This window comes from Festucalex cinctus, chromosome 15, assembly GCF_051991245.1.
Source record: "Festucalex cinctus isolate MCC-2025b chromosome 15, RoL_Fcin_1.0, whole genome shotgun sequence".
Lineage (NCBI taxonomy): Eukaryota > Metazoa > Chordata > Actinopteri > Syngnathiformes > Syngnathidae > Festucalex > Festucalex cinctus.
Window position 1 is genome coordinate 16,347,547 of NC_135425.1, and position 20,007 is coordinate 16,367,553.

Below are 20,007 nucleotides of genomic sequence, written 5' to 3' on the forward strand. Positions count from 1 at the left end.
AAACGGCAAGGAGAACTAACGTAACAAAAAACACTTGCTAACAGCAAGGACAAGAAAAACATAACTCACTTGCAACCGGCAAGGACGACACGAAATGTACACGGAATCAATCAACACGAGTATATCAAACAAAAGGCGACGCGGAAACACACACGTGAATACAAGTAAACTAAAGACGACGGCAGATTCAAAAAACTTTTACCAACAGGGAAACGCGGAGAACACTTGGACACGGAGGTGAGCAAATAATAATCCGACAGCTTGCTGTGCAGCTCGGAGTCCTTTTAAAGGCCTAATTGCCAACGCGATGCAGGTGCGGGGCTGGGGAACGCCCCCCTCGTTGTTGGCACTGGAACACACACACAAAAAAGCACAACAGGCTGAGAACCGAACCATGACAATAAGAACTGGTAATCTTGACCTAAAGCAAGAATAGGTAAATGTCAAGAGTACATATGTTGGTCGTGTTTAATCTGAAGTTTGTGGAAATAATTTTGCAATCATTTTAAGTGCAAACGAGAGAGGTCAGTCTTTAATGACAGAACTCAAAACTTGAACAGCAAATAAGAAAAACAGCTTTCATCACAGGTGGACCATTTCAGTTGTGAATATTCATGGTTCAAAAAAAAAGTGCCAGTGGTTGACTGGTGGCTTGTGTGTCAGATGTCATATTCAACTAACAATGCACCAAAAGCTTGAGGTTGTCCCATGTAGTGATACTTATTGACCTTATTTTGAGCATGAAAGACAAAAACACACACACAAAAAACCCAAGAATGTAATTGCTCGAACCCTGAACCCTTACAAAGCACATTAGTATACAAGTCCCTCAGTACCTCAAACTCTGATGAGAAGTCAACCCAAAAGTCATAAACATCCACAGATAAACTGACATGATTACCAGAAAATAAGATACCCAAGTCAAACCAATAAATGCATAAAGCTCAGAAATCATTGACTACATTTACATGCAGTCAATAATCCATTCAAAACCTGAATATCGGCAGTATTCGGGTTTTAAAAGGCCATTGAGTCACACGCATAAACCCGAATAAGACCACCTCTTTCCTAACCCGAGTACTTGGTCATATAAATGCGTATCGGCGTGCCTCTATTCAACGGAACATTCGTTTATGTTCTGCACATTCTCTATTCACAAGAAATCTTGGTCTTCAAGAACTTGTATGCACGGCGACCATCTTACGTTGCAACTCGCTAAATAAGCCTAACTTGATTATATTGTTTTCTCTGTGGCATTTTTACATCATTTTCTGTCTCCACGGTGAAAATGCTACAGTGCATATATATGCACATACATATTTCTATATATGTGTGTGTGTGTGTGTGTATATATATATATATATATATATATATATATATATATATATATATATATATATATATATATATAAGCCCGTGTGTCTGCTGTGTAACCCACCAGAAATAAACAAGCAGAGATAATAGAAAGTTATAAGTAGAAACGACGCCTATTTGCGTAATGACGTCCGTGCGTCACAGTTTCGATCGACATATGTATACGGGTATAACTCTGTCTGCTTACGCATGTAAACGGGTTATCCAGAATATTTCAGAAACCCGTATTTTGACTTGAAGCCGAATATTGACTGCATGTAAACATAGTCATTGATAAAAATGAAAAATGACCTTCAATCCCAAAAGATAAGGTTTCATCAAGATCTAAGGGATAGCAAGACTTAAAGGCTGGGTTCAAGCTCAGGTCATTGACACTTTCAGTGAGCCGTGACATAAGACTCAGGTGATTTGCCCCATTAGGCTTAAATACCTATGGGTCTTCATATCTGGGATCAGGCTTATCATCACTGCAAAGCAAATCTGTTCCCTTGAAGAGGCAAGGCTTAGAGGGGAAGGCGTGAGAGAGGGAAGCAGTCGGGAATGGATGAAAGAAAATGAAGGTAATGAGAGGTGGTAAAGAGGTAGAGGGGGGACGGTTTACATAGCTCACCACAAACTGCAACAAGCAGGGAAGGACTGACTTGGTGCTTGGTACCGTACTCGTCCACGACTCCTGCCAAATGCAATTCACATGTCAAGAAATGATTGGCTGATTCTTTTAGGACTGATCACAAGATACGATCCGAATGGAACTTTTCAGTCCAGCGTTCAGGGAGTCTCCTGAGTCTCGTTCATCAATAAATGCTCTCGCTGAATCCGTCAGGGCCACCACATGTAGGAAGTTTTCCCTGGATAAATTGGGGGAAAGTTTCAGAACTCTGGGAGTGTGTTTTGGTGTTGGTTAGTCTGTTGGTGGGATTGTGTATACTGTGAGAGCTGGTTAGACTGGTGCACAGTAGCTGGACTAGGCGTAGTCTGGTTTGCTAGTGGGTTTTCTGATTGGTACTTTTCCAGCTCCCTCTTCCTCCTCATGGCTGACTGCAGCTGCTGCTTGATCACAGAGATTTGACTCTCCAGTTCGGACAGCTCTTGCACCAGTGGACCGCGGCCCACGCCCAGCCCAGGACCACAGTCTCCCACACCCAAACCCAGACACTGTCCCGGGGTCATGCCCGGTGCGGCGCTCCCCTGCCCTTGCCCCAGTCCTTGGGGACACAGGCGGCCCAACAGGTTGGAGCGCCCGTTGGAGGTGGTCACAATGGGAAGATGTTTCTCCAGTAGCGGAAGAGAATGGTGAAGAGGAAGAGTTGAAGCTGGTGGGGGAAGAGGAAGATCCTGGGAAGAGGGACGCTCCAAGTCATTGTGCGCCTCGTTCGGAAGAACCCTACGTCTGTTGCAGAGAGAGGACTCTGCGGGATTCCAGGATGCCGATTGATTGTTTCCTTCATTGCACCTGCAGATGCAAACAAAGAGGGTAACGCAACGTCTTTAATATGTGGTTCATGTAATGATTCTTGGAAGCTTCCAGCCTGGGATGTGGTGACCTGAGATTTCACAAATCAATAAACCATTATAACTTATACAGATGGGAAAGCTACATTTTTTACTTTGCCCAAAGTTAATATCATAAGACTATAATTTAAATAAGACTCACTCTCACTGTGAGATCACTAAGAGTATGCAAGAGAACTTTCCTTTGGGGTTGAATATACAGTTTATAAAATAATGACTATCTAAGGCACATAAACAGCTTACAGTGTCCCATAAAAAGAAAATCTTATTGTTGTTATTACGGCATAATCTTGCCACATCCTCAGGGTAGAAAAAAGGACAGAAAGCAGAAAAATCTAAAAATATGCATCCATTAAAAAGTTAAAAAAAAGTAGAATTTTGAAGCAATGGCAAATTTTAGGCCATCGCCGAAGGTCTTACCAGCTCTGACAGCTGTAAATGTGACTGAGCTGAAACATGAGCTGAACATCCTTTGTGACTAACGCTGCTGCAGCCTCTGACACAACAGTGACTCCTCTTCGTCTAAGTCACTTCCATCCTCACCGCTTGCCATCTTGATCCAAAATCAAGATGAATTGGGCCCGTTCAGCATTTTTACACTGCACATGCAACAACGCTGGCTTGAACTGCAATATGTGGATTTATATTCATTTGCTCTTACACATTTTTGTGTCTTTTGTTGGACTTTCAATTGATTCTGCAAGGTTAGGATTGTGTTATTGCAATATATCACATACATAAGGAGCTCTATGTTTGAATATTCTATATAACAGGATGCTTGGAGTCACTACGCACAACCACATCAGCTTATAGTGCCATTGAGTTTGACAAGTACTATGATTAACTACAAAAGGGTTGGTTTTCACTTCTCCGTACTATTTAGAGAACATTATTAAGATTCATCCATCTTCCCATGTAATTTTCAAAAATAGCCTCGACTGTATACTATGCATGCACTTTGCCAGTTTATCCACCCTCCCATTGTGTCTAATAATTCATTTACATGTTTATGATGTTCATAAATATTAATTTTGATGATGTTCTGATCTATTACACATTTTCTTGCAGCTTCTTGTACATCAACGTCTTGGTAGATACAATTTGAAAAATCTGGCCCATTGTGGCGTTATAACCAGAAGTGGGCACTTGCGTCTCTCCATCATTGACACACACCCACATTTTTGGTAGGACGCAAAGCCTCAAAAAATAGATAGAAAAAAAACCTTTACAAAGCAAACAAATACTAAATAAAAAAAGTTCTGAAAAGACCAAAGCTCAACAAAACATGAGAGGTGACAGCATCAATGTTCCAATGAAGACTACAAGAAACCAGGAAACAAAACACAAGCCAACTGATAAGACAACGAGAGACACCTGGACCAGGGGGGTGGGGATGATTGGATGACACAAGAGAACAGGTTAACGAGCACAGGTGCAAACAAAACCCAATGAGCAAGACAGGACACTAAGCCAAAACAAAAAAACAAAGCTAAGCACGATATACACAAATCACAAGACTTATATTTAAAACAATAGTGCAATTTAAATATTCTGACTTCTGAGACAAGTTTTGTAAAAAAATGAAATTTTCAAATGCCAAATCCAAAAATCCAACTATTGAATGTAATGCAAGCCCAATGAAGAAGAAACCATTCAAACAATTTAGAAAACAACAAAGAAAATAAATTATTTCTCCATCTACTAGTTTAAAAACATAACTGTAACTAAAAAGTTATTAATCTAGCACTGGTATTATTTCTTCCATGTATTTCCATTCCCGAGCGACAAGACCTCAATGTTAAAATATTACATCAAAGAATGTAAATGGTGCATTAGTGACTGAGATTGCTCGTAATTCTCTTAGTCACATGGTCCATCGTCGCCTTTGGGTTCTCATTTTTCCTTGTTAACAAACTTTACAAAAAAATGAGATATTTTGGTCCGAAAGGTCAATTAAATCTTATTTTGGTCATATCAGCTTCTTATTTGATCATGCTGATGAATCAGAGATGCTTACACAGCGCAGCATCAGTTCTTGATAACATTTTCTCAACCAAGGTTGTTAGAATTTAAACCGAAAAGCTTTGTGATGTTATGGAGAAATCTTTCATTTGGATTCACTTTAGTTTACCAAAATACACAACACATTATTCCTGCAACACACTGACAGGTTGACAGTTATAATTTCAATTGGAAGGGCACAGTGCAGAAGGGCCTGATTGAATGAACTCAACTCCACCGGCAGAGTAATCTATCCTCATTATTCAGGCATTCCTCTCGATTTGGAGTATCCTCTCTGCGTGTAGGGCTAAGCCAGGACAAATTTGAAACAGCAGCACAACCCTTTTTTTTTTTTTTTTTTTTTTTTTGAAAGGGAGAAAGAACAAAACAGAAGCCTTGCTCAGCAAAAGCTCAATGGATACTTTAACCTCCTCTTCAAAGCATACAGCTACGAGTGTAGGACATGAATCATGCTTATCTGATAATCTGCAGTCATACTGACTCACGGGATAATTGACCTATTCTGAGTCAGACAACTGCAGCGGCCGCAGTGATGGAATCATGGCTTTTTATTTGAATTTGGGTGAGGGCTGACCTCCGCCAAGGTGAAAAAAATTGTGGTTGAAATTGCAACACAAAGAATCCAGGCAAAGAACAGTTTAAAACAAGGATGTTTATAGTCTTATCCATGAACCATAAAAGGAGTGTTCGGTTTACGACGGGGTTCTGATCTTACGGCAGCGACATTTTAAAGGAAGAAAAAGAAATAGATACAGAACCTCTTTTTTTGAATGTGCACTTGGTGGCGGTAATACTGCAACTCATCGGACCAAAAGACATCTAAACAATATTACAGTACTATAATTTTCGTCGCAGATAATTAGCTTCCAACAGACTGATCAGTTTATTTACTTCCCCATTAAAAAGGGTCCCTTAACTCCCACTTGGATGTTAATTGGTGTCACTTATTCTCAGCATAATATCTCAGCCATCCAATACTGGAGGATTTAGGAAAGTGATTTTGTACTTAAATGATATGTTTCTGCGTTGATGTAATTCTCAGCATTTTCACATAAAATATTTCTGTACATTACCTCTTCTCGGGCTTGGTGACAGTCTGCAGCTTGTCATCGGCAAAGGCAGAGTTGAGAGCTCGGTGTAATCTCTGGAGAACAAGCAACATATAAACTCTCACTTATTTTGGCCTCAAACAAACTTGGGGGATTATGCAAAAGAGATGAAATACAATTAGGAGAAAAATACATTTTGGCCAACTTGAAAGTTATTATTATTATTTATTTATTTTTGTTAATTTTATCCAATTGGTTTAGAAAATGAGCCATAACTAGGGCTTCTGTTTTTCCAAAATGAATTTCTGAAATAAATAAATAAAAACAGTATGATCACAATTTCCAACAAAACATTTCATGACGTAAACATCAAAACGACTTCAAAAGAGCTTCAGAAACTGATACATACTAACAACCCATGGTGCGTTTTTGATGAACCACATACACAGTAACTTCGTCTAATGATTCACTATCTTATAAATTCAGAATAAATTCAGCAAACATCTATGGAATTAATTCCACAACTCCACTCCTACTTATCTAAGATCTCGGGGTGCTATCTCTGTCTCTTGGTGATGGTTTTTCATGTTACTTGGACGATTTAAGCCTGTTAAACATGCTAGGGTAATTGGAGACTATGTGTGAATATGAGTATGAACACCTTGTTTGTAAATATGTGTCATGTGACTGACTGACAACCAAGAAAAATTGAGCTTTAGTTTTTACATTGTGAGCTCAAGTAGAGAGTTGCTTTAGCGACGTAATTTGCTGGGAGTGTTCACAAAGTTCTACCCACAGTGTATAATAAGAAAGTATTCTAAATGTTACAGTTTATCTCATTCACTGCCACTGACGGTTTTTGACGTCAAAGTTCCATTTTAACTAAACTGGCAGTGAATGAACTAATATCATATTTAGAATGGATGATTTGGACTGTGCAGTGTGTGAGCTGAGTACCTGGCTGGTGTGCAGCCAATATTTGAAGCGTGGCTCCTTGACCCTCGGGATCACCAGCTTGTACACGATGTGTTCCGCAATGGTGGTCAACAGAGATAAGGCCACGCCCACACACAGCATCACAAAGAGCCCGGAGAAATGCTTTATACCCATCTGTAAGGTCTGGATGGAGAAACAGAGAAACACCAAAGTGTGTTGAAAGGAGAAAGAAGACTATAAATGCTTTGTAAATTACTTGAAAGTTTTTCAATACAAATCAAAATGTCTTGGAAGCAAGGATGGAGGCTGTCATTGTCCCAAAATCAAGTGTGCAAGTCACATTCAGAGCACCTGCACGGTGGCTGTTTCTGCCTTTTCTCTAACCAATATTGACTTTATGACACAAAAACCTCAATTCAGTCCTTTTCACGTGAAGTCTATAGACTGAACATTGAGGCAGAACATTGGTTCAAAGTCCGAGCAAATTGAAAGAATATATTTGTGTTAAAGAGATCGCACCAAAAAATTTTTTTTTTCAACTGCTGGCCTTTTAAAGGTTATGTATATAGCCCACAGTGAATTTAAACATTCTTAATGTGAGCCATCTTCAATGGTTTTATTAGTCATGTCCCTCTGGTTGTACAATTTCAAATTCAAACAAAAATTTCGGGAGACAAAACATTACAACCACCGTCATGCAAGACCACCGTTTATTGCTCAAAATCTTTTCTGCAACACATATTCCAAAAGAACAAAGGTTTAAAGAAAAGAGAAGAAAGTACCTTCACCATTCCTGATTAAAGACAGTTTATATTTTATGTGTACGATAATGAAGTTAAAATCCATCCATTTATCCTGCTTATCCAGCTTTATCACAGGCCAGTGTGAGATCCCAAAGTGTTCCCAGGCAAGCTGGGAGGGGTCCAGGAGGCATCCGAACCAGATGCCAGAGCCACCTTATCTGGTTCCCTGGCAGCGCCTCCGGATGATTTAGCTTTTCACCCTATTCCTGAGGGGAACACCCATTTCGGTTGCTTGTATACGTATTCTTGTTCGATCACGACCTACGACCAAGAGATTCGTGAGACATCAGCATCACTTATGCAAGATGTCCTAGTGTCACTTCCCTGCTTGGAGGACAGAAGAACTATAAATGCTCATTGGCCAGAGCAGCAGAAACACATGGTGTCCCACAGGGCAATTTCCCGGGCACCCTGGCAGAATCATCTCCATGTTGGGAATGACTGTGTCATGCAGGGTGTCACGTATTTTAACACTATGAGCTGTTTTGGGCTAAGAGTGTCATAGAGGTGAAGGACAACTCTGGCCAACTGCAGCAAATGTTGCGGTGTCGCCGCTGGGCTGCCCAGGAACACAGACAATGTCATGTTGCCAATGACTTTTCTCCCCCTGCCACTCTTTCTTTTTTTTTTTTTTTTCTTTTTTTTGATGAGTGAAGCCAACCTCATCAGTTTAAATATAAATGTGCTGCAGCAGAAAAGTCTGCGGCTTTGTAGTAGTGGGAATTACTGGAGACCGAAATTGATTGGTACCTCTGTACCGCACTTGCTGGCTAAAACAGTCATCTTAATTTACCGTTCTCAAGCGTGAATGTGACACCCTTCCCTAAGAGGTGTATCATGAGTGTGCAAGTAGCAACTAACAAATGTGATCTTGCACTTTTCTTAATGGAGCTCTTGCTCCAGATTGTGCCGATGCACATCCTCGTATGAATCTTCTTTACTGCCCCGTATGGAGCAGCTCTCAATACGGTTGCAGTGGCCGCATTATCAAGTGATGTGGGATGTAAATACATGATGGATTAAATTGGCAATCTGCCGTGTAGTGACTCACTAAGATGGCTTGTAATGACATTCCGGGTGGAGACAATTACTTTCAAAGCTGGGGGAAATTGTCTGAATGTTGTCACCACGAGAGCCGGTTGGAAATTGGAGCTCTCAAAGCACTTTAGCAAGCCTCAGATTCACTTTTTTGAAAACATATTGGAGTTCACCGAGGTGCTAACTTTGCCACTTTAACGTACGAACGGGTTTTCCTTTTTAGTTCAAAAATAACTTACTTTAGCTATAAGAACCCACTAGCCAACAGCAGAACCCAGGGTCTTCTTTTTGACCAGTTGGAAATCCACCATCTTATGTTGTACTATCTGCTAGCTAGCGCCATGCTAACCTGGGTATTTTCATATTTCCTCCCCCTTGCTAGGACATTGTGAGAAGCCAACAGCGAGTAAACAAAGGTGTTTATCTACTGACTAGTTTCGCTCTTATGACTGTTTGCTGGGTGAGAGAAAAGGGAGAAGTAACACAGTAAGCTACACACCGGTTAGCGTTTCTATTTTGCCGTAACCCTTTCCGATTTGAATCTGAAAATTCTTTTGTTTTTAACGACAAATTCGTTTCTCTATTCACCACCGATTCCTGCACAGCCCAAGTGGTGATGAAGCTTCGTTCAGTTCACTGAATATTATTGTGTTATTTACTAATCTATTAGTTGTAGTAGTTGAATTCTTCTTCAACTGTGACCTGTCAGCTCTCATGTAGGCATTTTGTCACCTTTTTTAGGCAGAGCAGGTTGCGTCTGAAAATTTGGATGCCATTTGTTTGAATGATTGCTTTGAAAATGCACCGTCTAAAACGTGGTAGCATGGTCAATCAATATTTTACTGCCTGTGTCACATGAATCTTTCCGCTTATGACATCATATGTTCACTTTGACAGCAACTCGTGACATTGCTGAAAATGACGGCGATGTCAAGGTAATAATACGGGATCACTTGCAATGAAACATGAGTAATGTTTAGTTAAATTACCTTCTTTTTTTTCTTTTTACAATTTATACTACATATTTTTCAGCCCACAGCATGGCACACCATCAGCGTCATCCGTGATCTGTCTGCTGGGCCTCGCTCGGACAGATACAAAGTGTAGAATTGAACGCCATCGCGCTAAATGCCTGCAGTCATCATAGTACGGGGCATGATGCTGCAAAATGAAATGAACCTGGAGCAACTTGAATGTCTGCAACGACTGACACCATTTATTACAAAGCTGCAGTGGGAAATAGCTTGACTTTATTTTGCGGGACTTGTTACACTCATACAAGAGCTGCTCGCTCTTTCTTTGTTTTCTTTGCCAACTCTGGATATTAACAACATTTTGAGCTGATAGCTGACCCAAATATAATGTGGCTGCGCTTTGGTGGTGAAAGCCGTCTTCTGTATTGATTATCACACACTGCTGAATTATAAAACTACTGTGACAAAACATGTGCATAGCAGTTAAAGCAAATATGTAGCCTTTGCGAACAGCAGTAAGTTACAAGTCCCAAATCCACATTCCGAAGGTATAATAAGGTTGTACAAGCCAATCTAAGCAAGGAGACACTTTACGAGATCCCAAATCACCGCTGGCAGTTAAAACGACTGACTTGCCATGGACAACAGTACAAGATGGACCTCAGAGGGCTGTTTGACTGCTAAGGACGGGCCAAAGTAATGGACGTGCAGCTTGGTTAGCAGCTGGAGGGTCAGGGGGCACACTTTGAATTACAAGTTATTGTACACATGGTAATGGTCATTTTCACAACAAAACGACCTTGAATCGACAGCAGTATAAACAGTTTAAGCTCTTGTTTGGATAAGAGAACAGCTAACAATCAAAGAATAAAGGAACTCTAATATTTGACTTTCACTTAAGTTCTCAGACTATTGGCTGATTTGAAACTATGATAATTATTCCTAAATGACAAGAAAACAAGTATAGTTTGTTTATGCTGTGAAACTCGCTCTTGTTAAGGCTGTATTTTATTTGTTTTTTCTTGCTATCTAAAATTAGCTTGAACTTATCTGAAAAACTCACTTTTATACAACAGTACAATAAATGAGCAGTTACTGCATTTCCTCAAATAATGGCCAGGGACGGTTACTCGCTCCATGGCAGACATTTGCAGATGATATTTGATGAAAATTTGTACTTGTATAGTGGAACTAGACACATTGTTAGTCAGTAATTAGTCAGCGGTGAATTGTGATTTCTGGGTCAAAATGGGAATGGGATGCTTAAATGCCTTCTACTGTATCTCTGATAGTGGTTTCTATCTGTGTGCCCTTTTCTTCTTAGTTTGTATCAATAATGCAGTACATTAGAGGCAGAAATAGGCAAGACTGAAGTTCACAATAGCCATACTTGCCTGAACAGCCCAAGTGAAACAGACAAGCACTCTGGCAAAGTTCGTTTCAAATGTCATCATTTGTTTTGTCAAAAAATGAAAATGACATTTCATCACTAAGACCTGCAATTTTGTCCGCCATTTTGAGGAAGTGATAGAAGTGTGGTGCGCTCACATTCACACAACTGAAGTTCTTGAATTAACCTCAACATGTTTTTGGACTGTGAGGGAAAAATCCACGCAAGCAAGTAACATGCAAAATCCACACAGAAGGGCCTGAGTTGAGATTTGAACGAGGAACCGCTTCTCTGTGTTGCAGACGTGATAACCACTTTTACACCATGCTATATATTACAAGTAATTTCACCTCCCTGGTGACACCACCTTTTTCCTCAGGTGTTTATTTGTTTAAGAGGAAGACATTATTTGATGCTGGTATATGGCTGTAATCTGGTGGCACTGACTTTTACACTAGTAGTGACATTTTTTTTTAAATGCTTGGGTGTTACTGTTGTTAATGTTATGTATCCCACAAAAGGGGAAGCGGTCGATGGACGTTTACATCTTTTCTAGGTGCCACTGGAACAAGCTTGACAGGGAAGATGTTGAGTTTTATTTTTCTGTTTGGAAAATATAAAACATTGAGTGCTTTCAGAAGTGACACATTTGCTACCAACTGGAACGAAAACAAAAGGCGGACATCGGCTCATTTTGTGGATCCCTTTATAAAGAGATTGTTGATCTTTTTCCTGACTTAACTACCACCTTTTCATTCACCCCATGGCATAAGGTCATTTGATAAATTGATTGATATACTTTACTACAGCCATGAGGCAAATTAAAGAATTCAACAATTAGGAGGGATTAAACGTAAACGGCAACAGTTAATGATCTTGATAGCCTTCCTGTAAAAACCTCCTAATTTAAAGACGCATTAGGAAGATAAGCATTGGCTGATTGTTTTACAGTGAGATGGTACTTTTCTGACATAGGAAGTGACTTTTTCACATTCATAACCGCAATATCAAACACAGCTTAGCATACATTTAAAATTAAGATAAGCAATTTGGCATTCTGGTGATCATTTTTTCAGGTCACAGTGCTCACGTATACTGTAATGTAGAGGTACAGTACATAGAGATATGGAAGCTTGGAGCTGTCAATGAGTAACACATTTTGACTGCCAAACTTGTTTATTTTATTGTATTTTATTTTATATTGTAGACTGGTTCCTGTCAGAATTTTGTAGTGTACTATGTCAAAAGCCACAATTGTTCTGTATGTGTTTACATGTTTGTATATGTTGATACAGATGTTGTGTATGTTTGACACAGTTGTTAAAAAAAAAATAAAAAATCGTTCAAACAAGTACGTTTGAACGTACTTGTAGGCTAAATGCTAAAAACATAGCATGTTTTCCCATAATGCCACGGAATATTGATTTCCGCATGTGCATACCCAATGGCATCATGGGAACGGACGTCACAATCAAGCCATAAAAATTACCAACTTGTTTACTTCGGCATATTTTCCCATAATGCCATTGGGTACGTACATGCGGAAGTCAATACCCGGTGACATTATGGGGGAAGAAATGTTTTTAGTATTTAGCTTACAAGTACGTTCGATCGTATTCACAAATATGTGCACACGTACTTTTAAGTATGTTCGACAAGTTTGCCAGTCAAAAAAAAAAAAAAAAAAGTCCAGATAGAGACTCAAAAACTGTCATTGGTGTGCCCTGTGGGTGTGAGTCAGTACGCCAAGTGAATATAAAGAAGACCAACCAAAGTAAATAAACACGACACAGAGATCAACACGACCTCAACAAGCTTTAATTGAAGAGCTGCCAACAACAGCAGCTAAGGTGAAGGCGGCTGCGCTCTTCTTACCTCAGTCACGGCAAAGCTGCGCTTCCCGCACGGCACCACCTTGTACCATTTGTCATGCAGCATGTCCATGAAGCCGTCCGACTTGTACTGACTAACAAGCTCGGAGAAGTTGGAGGTGAGCGGAGAGTTCTGAGGCAGGCCAATCCCATAACCTGGCGGTGAGCACACACACACACACACACACACAAAAAAGTGTTTTTGTCACATTTCCAGTTATTTCTATTGATCTGAGTGTTTCGATAAGCCATCCATCCACAACTTCTATACTGCTTGTTCTCATTAGGGTTGCAGGTGTGCTGAAGCTTTCAGTCAGTCTTACAATCAAAGCTTTCTGTTTGCTTTGCTTTGTTAAACGTGACAACGTCAATAACAGCAAATTCTAAAAGTAGTAAACTTAACACGGTGATGTGAACTGAATTGACATTGAGGTTGCATTAAGTAATTAAAAGCAGCGATGGTATGTGGGACTATCGAGGCCTGTAATGGACGTTAACCACCATGGGGACGTTTTCATTGCGGGTGAATGATGCTTTCTAAATGGGCCTGAGATTAACAAGACACTGCGTGGACTATAAGCTTTTGAAAGCCAGAAGATTAACACTGTTAAAGGCTGGCTGATTGATATTAGGGCTGGCTTCTGGACACTCATGCCCCCGACACCTTTGAAAAATTGATGGATTGAAAGTGATAATTGGAGGAAAGAAAACTTTGAAAGTTTTCCTACCTTCTATAGCAAACGGTTTGCCGACCGTCAACGTCTTGCAGTCTGCATCAATGGAGACCTCATAGTCCAGCAGAGCTTTGTCCATGATGAACGCGTCCAGTTTCTGGGGGTCCGCCCTTTAAACGCAAAACAATAAAATATAGAATATACCAGGTTGTTCCACCATCATTTATAAGGGAACACCTTCACTGTGTTATCTTACAATTTGCTGGGGAAGTGCACAAAAATCATTTTAAACAGAACTATTGTACATTTAAATAAACCACTTTAACTCATTCATTCCCAGCTATTCTCACTGAAACAACTGGATTTGGACTGATTTTTGCAAGGCCCACAAAATATTGTGTTCTATTGCTATAAAAACATGGAACCTACCAAAAAGAAAGTCTCTTCTTTCATCAGTAAAAACAAAAAAAGGTATTTGTAACGGTTTCCGTTTTGCAGCAATTAGCATCATTATTCAAAAACCTGTTGAAAACACTGGCAAAAAAAGCATGACACTGGCTGATCTCTTATACTCTGCTGCCAACTGCTGGCTTTTTTTGTAATAACTACCATTGCTTTAAGCGACCTTTTCAGGTCAGAAGCTGTATCAAGCATCCTGTATGCTCTAGCATTTAAAAAAAAAAAAAAAAAACGTTTTTGGTAGGGAAGGACAAAATATTAAAAAACTTATTTATACGTTTTTGGGTTTGAATGAGTTAACATAACACTTGATTAATTAATTAATTTGTTTATTTATTTATTCACTCATTCACTCACCTACTTCTTATTCATTTATTGATATCAACTTTATTAACTTTTTTTTTTTTTTTTTTTTTTTACTACATGATCGAGTTCTGTTCCATGTACAGCACTTTGGATGCAGCAATGCTTGTTTTAAAGTGCTTTATAAATAAAGTTGAGTTGAGTTGAGAGTTAATTTGTCACTTTCATTTGTGAATTGTATATTCCTGAAACACTTGAATGCTGGAAGGGGCCACAATTTTACATCAGTGCTACTTGGGGGCCACATAGGGCCACGCATTTCCTAACCAGATATATGACAAAAAATAAATAAATGTAATAAATGTTTAGCCTTGAGGTGTTTTAGCAAGTTGCTATTTTAAATATGAACAAAATATGTGAATACGTGCAAAGCTTTAAATATCCATCATATTTTAACATTTTTTCTAACGCTTGTATAAAAGATACACGATCCTAACCCCTAACCTTCCAGCAAAGGGTGTGATGCAAACAAATTAATCACTCAATCGCACTTGCAAAAAATTTCCATTCAAGGACGGCACAAAATTGAGGAACAAGAAACCAACATTAACTAGGTGCAAGAACTTTTTTCTTTTTTTTTTTCTCACAAAAATCAACTCACTCAAAATTTTAATATTATGAGGTATTATATGTTTGGCATATCATTCCAAATCTGGAAAAAAAAAATAAAAAAAAATGAAATATTCCCGCTGCACAATGATATAGGGCAGTATTTTTCTTCTCAATATTTTTTTCATATTTTGGATCCCCCCCCCCCCCTTTTCTCCCCAATTTTTTCGTGAAAAAAAAAAAAAGTATTTTCACCCAACTCTAATACATACAATCAGTATAGAGAACTAACATAAAATACTCAAATGCAATTTTAGGTTAAAAGAAGAACAAAAAAAAACATCCTTATTATCTCCAACAGCCTAAATGCTTGTTTGACAGGTTTTCAAATAAGAGCATTTCATTTCTTGTTAACATGATCTTTTAAACCCAGCACACACACAAAAGCCACATTACCCCAGTTTGCAATTGCATCAACATTTCTGTAGCATTGCTTCATTGGATACAATGCGGGAGGGGAGCAGTTCTATTCGTGCTACATCTGTGAGGTTGATTGCGCTAACGTCTTTGCATCTTGATGCTTGCAGGCAGGTTAATAAGAAAAACCTGTGCTTGAAATTGCTTTGTTTTGTATTCATCATCAGCCAGTTGAGCCATGAAAATCTCAATCCTGATGGAGGTGATAACATCGGCGGCGCCATTCTAATATGTCCTCCAACCTGATGTGGCTGTTGTATGAGCGTTGATGATGATCCAGTAATAGCGCTGCGAATTAGCTGCAGTTAGGATTTCGAGCGTCTGTTATAAAGAGGAAACGGGGTGAAAAACGTTTTTGCTGCTATCAGTGGAGAATTGAGTCGACAATGTCATTCATCTGGCAAGCACACAGCAACGCCGCAATGTTATTATTATAATATTACGTGACTGATAAGAATAACTAGTCGTTTCGTTTGGGGCGTGAATCTTTAAGTTGCACATTTCCGGCTCCTGAGCTGTAATTTCCTAAGGTTGACATTTTCCTTGAACCTTCTAATCAGCATTTGAGAGGCTCAGCTGAAAAAAAAAAACTTGTTTCATCCATTTAAATTGTGTTCTCTCCAACCTCTGTTTGTATCCAAGCTGCCATTTCTCACTTTATTTTTGCTTTGCTCAGTGGGGACGCCGGTGGAATGTCGAAGCAGCTTAGGATGACAGCGATGGCGGTGTTGGGGGTGCCGAAAAAGAAGAAGATAGGAGCTGAATGTGAAGTGAAGGCAGACTCGCAGTAGAAGATGACAGCAGCATTGTTTTTTTTTTCCCTTTTCATTCCCTTTCACTTGACATTTATGTGATATTTCCAGAGACAATAAACCATCTCCTAAGAAAGCTGCTGGATCATGACTGTGCAAATATCATATTTGTATATATGAATTACATGTTAGTATGCAAAAAATGGAATTACTTGAGATTGTGTATGCCGTCCGGCGTCGCCGGGACGTTGTATCGTCGCATGTACTCGTGCATCTCAGGAAAACTCTTTTTGACGTAGTCCTCAGCGCTGCTTTCTCTCACTGTAGCAAATCGGAATCCCTGAGAGGGATGGTGCAACTGCAAGAAAGATAGGGGAGACATTTAAGCTTTAATATCAACCCCCCCCCCCCCCCCCCCACCTACTTCAGTCTGCTATTGATTTTCTACAGTTACGCAACATTTTCTAGATTATTAGAGTACCTGCATTTAGCATTAAAAGGAAATAAGTGATCTAAAAGTTTCTTTTTGCTTTTTTTTTTTTTGCAGTGAGCCACTGTTGATTTTTTTTTACTGTATTACCTCAAATAGGGTAACATATCCGACTGAGGAAAGTTTTCAAACGTGATCAGTGGCAATTGAAGATTTTTTTTTTAACAAAAAAAAAATGAAAACAAGCAGGCTCAAGTTTTAGTGAAAAAAGGTTAATAAATTAGATGATGCTATTTTGTTTTCTTTGCTAATAGTGTACTCCAGGTGTGTCCAAACTACGGCCCGGAGGCCATTTGCGGCCCCCAGTTCAAATAAACTAAACAAAACAAGAATGTTTGGAGATGGTCACAGTAAGAAGGGAGAGTATCGAAAACAGGTGCCATTAAAAGGTTGTTTTAGTAAACTAAAACTAATGAAAAAAACAAAAGAAAAAAAAAACTAATAAAATAAAAACGAAAATGCTTTTTAAAAAACGAAAACTAACTGAAACTACATTTTATGTTTACAAAACAAACTAAAAGTAACTATAATTATAGCAAACATAGTCTTTGGTAATTAATTTAATGCATGAGCCTTTGGGGATGATTTTAAATGTGATTTTTAGAAAGATTTATTTTGTTATAAACCGGAATAATGACCTTTGAAAGTATGTCACACAGAAGTGACATCATATAGCAGCAGCCAATAGAAAAGTACCTTCAGATGACATCACTCCTATGTTTTTTTTTTTTTTAAATATTGCGCACAAGTAAGACACATTAAAAAAAACAAACTAATACTAATACTGAAACTAACAAACTAAACTAAAACTAAGCATTTTTTAAAGAACTTAACTAATAAAAACAGAACCACCCTGAAAACTAATAAAAACTAACTAAAATGAAAAATTCCAAAAATATAATAACCCTACTGCCATATTACCACTAAATTGGTTTATATACTGTAGCATTTTTCTAAATATGCAAAAGCACTAATAAATTATTTGTACAATTTTTAGGACTAAACCCAATTTTAGGACTAAACCCCTCTGATTTTCTGTATGTGGCCCTCAAACGAAAAAGTTTGGAAATCCCTCCTATCTCATGCGTTTGCTAGCTCAGCCAATCCAAAGCCGTCATATCTAAAACACACAATGACACAAAAATCTCAAAGTTCTTCGCAAATCTAAACAATTTTTACTTCGGTTTCTTCCTGTTTGTATAATGGGTATGATTCTGAATATACAGTATGTGCGTTTAATTTTATTAAACCATGACTGTGGATGGTGTTGTTTGCTTGCTATTTGCGAAAATAATGTGTATAATTGACATTGGTTGCAAGAATACAATCTATTCTTCCATCTATTTTCATAATGTTGTAATCTGTTCAAAGTCATGGGAGTTTTGGAGCCTATCCCACCTGACTTGGGACAGAAGGCAGACTCCATCCAGTCAGTCACAGAGCATACATTATAGAGACAAACAACCATTCCCACTGTCACTGAGTGGAAACTGAACCCACACTGCCTGCACACGAGTCAAACTAAAACACTGCTAAAACATTTCAACATTGACCCAAAAAGGGGCTGAAAAAACAAAAAGAGAAGAATGATCGGATTTTGGATGACAAGTTGAGAGCATCCCTCGCTGAAGAGTGGAAAAACAAAGTTAGCAAGAAGTTTGGGAAGAAAGTTTTTATAGTGAGTTTATTCCATGCAGGTAAAGCCCATGAATATTTCAAATGATAAAAATGTGTTCATACTTATAATGCTAATAAACACCTCATGGTGAGTAGTATTTTCAAAATAGTATTTTACAAATCGTCGCTGTCCTGTGAAAAACACGTATGTCTATTTTTGTCTTTTTTTTAAAAATGTTTTTAACATTTTTACATTTTTGGAATGTCTGCATTCAGCTTCATCCCATAAACGTAAAAAACACGTCAGTTTTTGTCTTATTCATTATTATTAGGGATGTTCAATACCACTTTTTTCAGACCGATACTCAGACCCTCAGTACTTACCGATACCAAGTGCCGATACCAGTAATACATTTTGATAAATTAATAAAAATCACTAAAATATATTTTTAAACAAAAATATTTCCTTTAATTTTGAAAGAAAAAAACAGCACAGTCACTCTTCAATCGTGTTAACGCTCAAAATAAAACACAAAAAAATGTTTTTGTAGTTTAGAAGTCACTTGTAATAAATGTTTAGCCTTGAGGTGTTTTTAGCATGTTTCTAGTATTGAACGATGCACTCTTCATTCCGCCTCTTGCGAGTCTTATGCCGCAAAGTTCACATTCTGCAATGTCTGGTTCGTCCTCGTCAATTTTGAAATATTTCCAAACCGGTGAAGTTTTAGTGAAAAACGCAGACATACTCGTGGGTTCATTGTTGTCAAAACAGGTAGTGATTCTCATGATTTGCTGAAGGGTAGCGCCAGCTACAGGCAAGGAGGACTCACTCACCGTCATTTTTTTTTTCCCCTCCGGCATCGGTCGCTTGAACTCGTCGGCGTCACAAGTACTCGAGTACTTGAAAAAAGGCTGGTATCGGCTTGATACCGATACCCGGTATCGGTACTCGCCCATCCCTAATTATTATTATTATTATTATTATTATTATTATTATTATTAGTAGTAGTAGTAGTAGTAGTAGTAGTAGTAGTAGTATTAATAGGGATGGGTGAGTACCGATACCAGGTATCGGTATTGGGCCGATAGCAGCCTTTTTTCAAGTACTCGAGTACTCGTGACGCAGACGAGTACAAGTGACCGATGGCAGAGGGGGAAGACGTTAAGTGACTCCTCCTTGCCTGTAACTTGCAGCAGTTTTTCACCAAAACTTCACCGGTTTGGAAATACTTCAAAATTGTGAATCTTAAACTAAAAGAGCATTTTTGTGTTTTATTTTGAGCGTTAAGATTATTGAAGAGTGACTGTGCTGTTTTTTTTTTTTTTTTTTTCAAAATTAAAGGAGATATATTTGTTTAAAAATATCTTTTAGTGATTTTTTTTATTTGTCAAAATGTACTACTGGTATCGGCAGTTGGTTTCGGTATCAGTGAGTACTGAGGGTCTGAGTATCAGTATCGGTCTGAAAAAAAGTGGTATCGAACATCCCTAATTATTATTATTATTATTATCATTTATTAATTTATGTTTTTGGGATGTCTGCATTCAGCTTCATCCCATAAAAGTAAAAAAGGTAAAAAATGAACGAACTGCATGTCGATAAAAATGATCCAAATGACAACAAAGAATTCTAAAGTCTAAGAATGTACCAGAACCA

At 38.5% G+C, this 20,007-nt stretch overlaps 1 protein-coding gene across 1 annotated transcript in view; it reads right to left on the minus strand.

The window, feature by feature from the left end:
* Nucleotides 1–503: 503 nt before the first annotated feature.
* grin3a (glutamate receptor, ionotropic, N-methyl-D-aspartate 3A) overlaps nt 504–20,007 on the minus strand; it is a 50,620-nt gene continuing 31,116 nt past the window's right edge. Inside the window, exons 5-10 of the mRNA XM_077497689.1 lie at nt 16,456–16,601; nt 13,698–13,813; nt 12,974–13,125; nt 6,915–7,076; nt 5,982–6,052; nt 504–2,827 (exon numbers count right to left, since the gene is read on the minus strand). Of these exons, the coding sequence (XP_077353815.1) occupies nt 2,245–2,827; nt 5,982–6,052; nt 6,915–7,076; nt 12,974–13,125; nt 13,698–13,813; nt 16,456–16,601 (1,230 nt within the window). The 3' untranslated portion in view covers nt 504–2,244. The remainder of the gene's footprint in view (nt 2,828–5,981; nt 6,053–6,914; nt 7,077–12,973; nt 13,126–13,697; nt 13,814–16,455; nt 16,602–20,007) is intronic.